General features: G+C 43.5%; 1 protein-coding gene across 7 annotated transcripts in view; it reads right to left on the bottom strand.

Moving 5' to 3' along the window:
• Window positions 1–1,302: 1,302 nt before the first annotated feature.
• The window catches only part of MYT1 (myelin transcription factor 1), a 62,962-nt gene continuing 56,806 nt past the window's right edge, over window positions 1,303–7,458 (bottom strand). For all 7 annotated transcript variants that reach the window (XM_021527284.4, XM_085558204.1, XM_085558205.1 and 4 more), the window contains 5 exons: window positions 6,239–6,460; window positions 5,419–5,510; window positions 4,443–4,546; window positions 4,200–4,343; window positions 1,303–2,567 (listed from right to left, as the gene is read on the bottom strand). In XM_021527284.4, the coding sequence (XP_021382959.1) occupies window positions 2,427–2,567; window positions 4,200–4,343; window positions 4,443–4,546; window positions 5,419–5,510; window positions 6,239–6,460 (703 nt within the window). In that variant the 3' untranslated portion in view covers window positions 1,303–2,426. The remainder of the gene's footprint in view (window positions 2,568–4,199; window positions 4,344–4,442; window positions 4,547–5,418; window positions 5,511–6,238; window positions 6,461–7,458) is intronic.

Genomic DNA, 7,458 nt, shown 5'->3' with positions numbered 1-7,458 from the left:
TAAATAAATAATAAATACAGAATTTTCATTTCCTGTTATCAGTGCCTGAAACAATATGAATGAAAAAAAAAGAAAAACTGAAAAAGTCTCTCTTCCCCCCAGTGCCCCTGCTCCCACAAAAAAACAAACCAAAAAATTATCAAAATGTCTCAGTTATAAAATATCTTTAAAAAAATTCCCATCATTAAAAGAATAAATAACAAAATATATAAAAAATAACTTGGTTGCATCAAAATTACAAGTAGGAGTTGTAGATAGGGGTTTTTATTTTTTTTTTCTTTTTTTTGGAATATCATTTTTTTTACGGTCAAAAGTTTTAATTTTTAACTTTTTTTTTTGCTTCTTTTATCTTCATTTCTATGGTGCAGTGTCCAGTTTAAAATAAGTATAAAATTAATAAATAAAAAAGTTAAATAAATAGCAAAAAGTTAACATAAGGTGTTGTAAATATAAATTACATACATCTTGCCAAAATTAAATAATTTACAGCATAATTAAACTAACTACTTTTTTTCTCTTCTCTTTCTTCCAGTAAGTGCAATTTCTCTACTTTTAAATACTAACTGAATTGCAGTCACAATCAATTTGGACTCTATTTACATGTTAAGAATGTTGTGTTTTTAACACTTCAAATTTTATACTTTTTTTTTCCTTTTTTTTTCTTTTTTTTTTCATTTTTGCACTTGGAATGGGTTCTAAAATAAGTGAACTCCTGGAGTCTGATCCTGAAAACACTTAAGTATGGGAGCAAGCCCACCCAGGCCTACTGCCCTATGGAATTTAACACAGGGAACAACTCCAATCAAGCCACTCATGGGCTTCCAGGCCAGATCCAGTGGCCATGGTAGCCACTGGGACTTTCCACTGACTTCCCCAAATCGAGACTTATACCCTAAATATCTGCAGGATTTGGCTTGAAATGACACCACGCTCTTGCCTTTTGTTGGGGTCAACAAGATCCTCCGCAGCTCTGCCTGCCCCATGGCCGGGAGTGACGCAGGATATGGGATTTGGGATTTGGGGTGCCCCCACGCTGGGGCCCCTCGGGGGGTTCTGCCCCACTGAAGTGTTTGGAGAAGGAAGTGAGCTCCAAATGGCAGCAGAGGTGGGGAGCAGCCCGCGGGGTGACAGCCGGCCCTGGCCATGGAGCAGTGCTGCAGAGCGACGCCCAAAGACATTCATAGAGTTGTTCTCTAAGTGCACAGAGGGCTGCGTGTACCCAGCTGCCTACAGCTACTTCTTTGGAAGAATTCCCAATACCTGAATCCTCTTTTATTTTTCCTTTTTTCCCTTTTTTTTTTTGTGGCAGAATGGCGCTGGCGTTGTGATTTCGCGCACATCCTAGAACACCAAACCAAACCATCCTCATTGCCCTGTGGATACGTGTAAGAAATCAACTCCTGGTTCACGCTACATAAGCACTTTTCTGGCCATGAATTAACATCTCTCTTTTTGTTGGTTTTTGCTTCTTTTTGATTAGATTTGTTTTGTTTTGTTCATCTCAATCTCAACCATTCTCTGGCATTGATGTATGATCTCTGGACTGGCAGTACTGCGCCACTGTAGGGATGATCACAATAATGAAAAGAACCAGAACTGTCATCAAACAGATTTCCAAAAAATCATATACACCGGACCATGACACATTAAAGAAATTCTTCTGTTTGAAATATCTGGAATTGGCCTATTCATAATAGCTACTCTCATATTTAAGACAGACAAAGGAATACTGTAGTTGCAAACTCCAAAAGCTTCCCTGAGAACCTTTTTTCCATTGCGCTTTCCACTGGAGATCCAGAACTGCTCTTCAGATTTCTTTCAGAAAATAAAAATAAGCTACTTTATAATACTTCAGAGTTCCCATGCCCAGTGGATATCTGAACACTTTGGGGTTGGGAGGCCCAGCACAGGTTCAGATTTACAGGTAGCTTGCAGCTCCAGCACTTGTAGCAACATAGAACATAACTCATGTGTGAGTAGGTGATCTGGACATACGACCATAGACAACATGAGGGTTTAAGCCAGTCATACACTAGTCTTGGATCAGACAAGACCCTGTTCTTGTAACGTTTTAACCCTTGGATCTATTCTGCAAGAACAAGCAACTCATGAAAGATGCTTACTCTTCACCTGCTAACAAGCCCCACAGCCTACTGGAGAATTTAACCTTCCATCCTGATCTACCTCGTGGTCAAGGTGGAAAAAATTCCCACTTTTCTCAAGAAGGTCCAAAGTTAAGTAAACGAGAACATTGAGTTTGATCAGTTCCATGTCTCAGAAATGGCCTCTTGGTTACATTTTGGTCCTTTTTTCTTTCTTTTTTTTTTTTCATTCATTAAACAAGTTTTCTAACTTGTAAACCTGAATACTTGGAGGGGAAGTTCCATCTTACAGTCTGTTTGCTTGCTGCTCTCCATCCCGTGGCACTACACCTGGATGCCCTTGACAGCTTGCTTGATGCTCTCCAGCAGGTCCTTGTTCTCTGGGTTCTGGTAGCACTCCTGGTTGGTGTACATGTCTGTCAGTGTATTCACATAGGCATCAAAGTTCTGCTCACTAATTGGGTCCTTCAGCCAAAAAAAAAAAAAAAAAAAAAAGGTCAAATAAAAGTGTTAGTAGAATAGCAGGAAGAGGATGAGAGTCTTTACAATAAATCATCTGCGTATTTTAGTGCCCAGAGAAGTTGTGGATTCCTGAAAGTGCTCAAGGCCAGGCTTGGAGAAACCTGGTCTAGGGGAAGGTGTCCTTATCTACAGCAATGGGCTTGAACAGTGTGTGTTTTAAAGTCCCTTCTGACCCAAACCATTCCATGATTCTCTGTATGTACCAACAGCCAAAGGTCTCCATATCAAAGGCTTTCTGTGTGCAGTGCTGCATCTTCAGGAATCTCAACATCGCCCTAATCCCACCGGATCTTAACCAGGTCCTTAATTTTATGCACTGGCCTTGTGGAGCTATTAACAGCATCAGGTTAAGTGTGTTCAGGCAGCCTGACAGGCTGGAGGCTGAATTAAGGCATGGAAATGAAGGGCTGGAGGGCAGCAGGACTGCTGAAACATCACGGAGGGAACCAAAGGCAAAGTTGGGTCACCTTGGGCTCACAGCTGCCCAGCCCAGCTCTCTGCTGCAGTACAGCTTCTGCTTTTGAGGGGCATTGCAAGTATCTAACTTGGGCTTAGTGGGGGAAAAAAGAGAAGGGGAAGGAAGAAAAAGAACAGGAATAAAATGAGCATAAAAGTCTCATGGGCATCATTTAATTAGAGATGCCTGAAACCTTGAAAAAATATTTGCTGAACAGTTTATTTGACCTTTATGTGTCAAATACTTTACAAAAAAGCTCTCAGCGAGTGGTTTTCTGCCAGTTAGGCAGCTGGGTGAATACTATCCAAAACTGCTCTGCTGGAGGATGGCTTCTCTCCAACCAGCCTGAATTTAAATACAAACCCCAATGAAAAGGATTCCCAAAAAAAAAAAAAAAAAAAAGAAAAAAAAAAAAAAAGAAAAAAAGGATGGAAAAAAAAAATCAAAAGCTCATTCCTCTGATCATTGCAATGGTCTTTATGAGTTGTAAGAGGACAGCTTCCTCAACAACATGAGCCCCACCTCCACACACCTGGTTTTGACAACAGTAATTACATTCCTGGGAGCAGAGAGAAAGTAATTAATAGCCTTTTGTGGTTTTACTATTTTAATGCAGTCTTTTCATTTCTCAGTAACTCTATGGTAACATGCTGTGGGCTGTTAGACCTTGTTAAATTAAACAAAATACACTCTCTTTAAGAATGCTATTCTTTAGCTGCCAGCTATTCAAAACTGAATTGAAACTACCTGCATTGTAATAGGAGCTCTAAGATCTTTCTGACGTTGAAATCCAATCCCTCCTGATCTCTGCTTGTGCTGTCTTAGCCTAAAAGGCACTGGGTGCCCTTGATAAAGTTTCCTATTTTGTGGTAGTGCTCCCAGATGTAATGAGACAGAACAATAGATAAAAAGGGAGATCAGCAGAAAATGACAACAAAAGGGAGATACAATGCAAGCTTCAGAGATAAGGGAAAGGTACTGATCTTTTAAAGGACACCTAGGTGTATGGAAAGAAATTCCCCCACTCTTTAATTGTGAAAAAGCCTTATCATGAATTGGGTTTGGCACAGCTCCCTCGATGACACCAGCTTGGGTTGAGCATTGTCAAAGTTTCTTACCATGTGCGGAAGGCGGATGTTGGCAAGACTTTGGATGAGAGCCTGGCTCAACCCTGAGAGCTCCAGGAACAGGGCTTCGTTTTGCTCCTCTATGATTTTGTTTTCCTCCTCAATGTTCTTCAGGTTCTTCTCCATGGTGGAGATCTGCAGAGCAAGGAGCACAGCAGGGTTATCAACCCTCACCAGTGGCACCCACCAACACCCATCACCCCTGGGTTTGAATGCATGGCCAAGGACACAAACCTGGGACTGCAGTTTCACCATGGCTGCTTCCATCTCTGAGTTGGACTCGTTCAGCTCACTGATCTCCTTGTTCAGCTGCTTGATCTCCTCATCATTCTCCAGAACTGCAGGAGGGAAGGTCATGGTTAGTCAACAAATGCTCTTGGGAAAAGCAAAAGTGTTGGGCTTTCTGCTGAGCCCATCCTGCTGCACCGTCCTTACCTTGGCTTTTACAGCCTCAAAACAGGACGTAACTCTCACCTGCCTTTTTCTTTCTATTTTTTCATAATTAATATTTCTATTATCACAGCTCAGTGATACTTGAACAGGTCAATATGTAAATGCAAAAGCAAAGGACAGCAGAGCAGTTGGAGTCCAACACATCCCCACACCCAGCAAGGTTGATGGTCCTGAACAGTCAGGTCATTCTCTCCAATCCACGAGCTTGGAATGGTGCCATTTAAAAAACTAATGCATATCTAGATGAGAAATTATAGGTCCATAAAATAAAGCAATATTTCAAGAGGAGTGCAGGTATTTATAGGTTCCAAACTATCGAGTTCAATGCTTGAACCTTGTCAAATACCACAGAAAGCTCAGTAATAGCACTGGAAATGCAAAGTGCCATCACTAACAAAATTTCAGATCCAGAAATATCTCAGTACTAAAAGCCCTGAATAGGTGAAAATCGCTGAATGACTGCAAGGGATTTGTAAAAATGCCAGTGAATATATGAAAAAAAAAAAAAATCTGAATTTCAGCATTACTTCTTTTGCCTTCTTTATTGTTGCTCCCTTAAAATATGTGACTCAAGGAGTGTGACTGGTACCATGCCACCACAAACACCCAGAAAACACAAGGAAAGGGTCTTCAAAGTACACGATGTCCTTGAAATCTGTGCCCAGATTTCAGCTTAAGCTTTCTCAGTCTAAAAAGAAAAAATCTATGGGCTCAACATCCTGACACATCTGCAAGGCAAAGGAGTGAAAAATCTTACCATCACTAGTCTTGAACTTTGTGTTGAGAATTTCATCCCCTGAGAGTTTTCCTTTCTTCCCAGCAAAAGTAGCTCTTGGACACCCTGACAAACTGAAAAACAAGTAAAAATGGCTTGCATAAACTCTCAGTATTTATAGGTGCTTATGTTCCCAACGTAAGAACATGTGCCATTTGGTGGAATTCAAGCTGTGAGACAGTTCTTCTAAAAGCTTTTTATGGTACAGAGGAAATAGCTTTTTGAATAATGCCTCAAAATGCCCCATTTATAAAGTGAGAGCAATTTTCTTTAAGCAAAGATTAAAAACACATTGCTTCCTAAAAGAGGAGGTGTGCCAGGTGAGGAGGGTGAGATGAGTCTGGTTGTCGTGGGCACCAAGCTCCTATTTACAGTGCTCAAATTCTGTTCCAGCATGCAAATAGAGGTTTAGATTAGAGGTTAGGAAGAAATTCTTCCCTGTGGGGGTGGTGAGGACAGAGCTGCCCAGAGAAGCTGTGAAAGATTGGAAATATCCAATGCCAGTTTGGATAGGGCTTGGAGCAACCTGGGATAGTGGAAGGTGGTGGAATAAAGAGTGGAAGAGGGTTAGAATGAGATGGGGCTTAAGGTCCCTTCCAACCCAAACCCTTCTGTGATTCTGTGAATATTAAAACAACCACACATTTTCTCCATTCAGTAAACTTCACCCTGACTAAACTCAGCATCAAAAGCACCAGTTCTTGAGCCTCACATGAAGAGCTGAACGTGGCTCAAGCAGCATCTTGGGGCAGGTCCACAGCAAAATCATCACACTCACTCTGACTCAAACCCCAGGATTTACCTTCTGTGAGTGAGGAAGCTCCCGTTGGCGTGGCCAGAACCGTCACAGCCTGGGGTGGGGCAGGTTGGGCCTTCGTTCTTCAAGGACTTCCAGGAGAAGGAGGAGCCGTTGAGCGACCCTTCCTTCTGCCTTCGGGCTGCCAGCGGGCACCCGGAGGCGCTCCGGTGAGACGCGTACTTGCCACTGATGTGTCCCAGCCCGACACAGCCCGGAACAGGACACCTGGGCACGGGGAACCACCCAAAGTTACAGCACGCAATCAAGGGGAAGGAACAGAAGGAAGGAATAAAGGCGCAAGGAAATTATTGATGAGCAGGAATGAGGAAGCCTGGGAAGAGAGCATTTGCATTTGGGTCTCGTCTGGAGTTTATAGGGGAGATACTTGGTTGATGGAAATAGCAGATGGGAAATTAAGAGCTACGACTGCTCCTTCTAAAGAGCCAAAGAGAATCAAGGAGAATTCTGCAGGACGGGGAAGTCTATGGAGGTAATGCCACATGTGGCAAATGTAGGTCCCAGTGGTGTCAGAAAACACCATTTGGTGCCTCACTGGGGACACAAATGGCAGGTTGGCCTGCCTGACATGGGATCCTGATGTACCCCAAGGCTGACACTCACACTGAACCACCACATACATACTGCTGGCTCTGCCCAGTGCCGCTGCTGATGAACCAGGCTCATCTCTTATCACCCTGCAGCAGCACAGTCAACACAGCATAGGAGCACCGTCTGTGCCCTTGGGCACACAGCCCTCCCCAGGGGCTGGACCCTGAGCCAGGAGCTCTTCAGGCTGTGCACGAAGAGCTGCAGCCCTGTTCCTGCCAGGAGGGCATTTGAGGGGTTTCTGAGCCTGCACTCTGTCAGACAGGACAAATCACTGGGCCCCACTCTGCAGCCACAGCATGGCCTCACTTGCCTCCTCCTCCTCCTCCTGGTTCACATCCTGCCTCTCTGGGGAGATCAACCCACGCTCTCAAGGGGATAAAGTGAGAATTATCATCAAGGCAGCACATGAGCCCTGCCCTTACTTCTGCCTCTTTATGGCCTGTTGAAACACACAGGAGCTGTGAGGAGCCTTGTGGAAGCACCAACACAACTTGTGCTACTGCGCAGCACACGAGTGGCTCTCTGAAAGGCACCTCTTTCCTCCCTCCTCACCTAATGGCATTCTCCCTAAATCCAGCCATCCTACAAGCCCAGGGTACCTATCAGGGTTTCTG

The sequence above is a fragment of the Lonchura striata genome, chromosome 20 (genome assembly GCF_050655825.1).
Source record: "Lonchura striata isolate lonStrDom1 chromosome 20, ASM5065582v1, whole genome shotgun sequence".
Classification (NCBI taxonomy): Eukaryota; Metazoa; Chordata; class Aves; order Passeriformes; family Estrildidae; genus Lonchura; species Lonchura striata.
The sequence above is the reverse complement of the archived record's forward strand: the minus strand, read 5'-3'. Positions and strand labels throughout refer to the sequence as shown.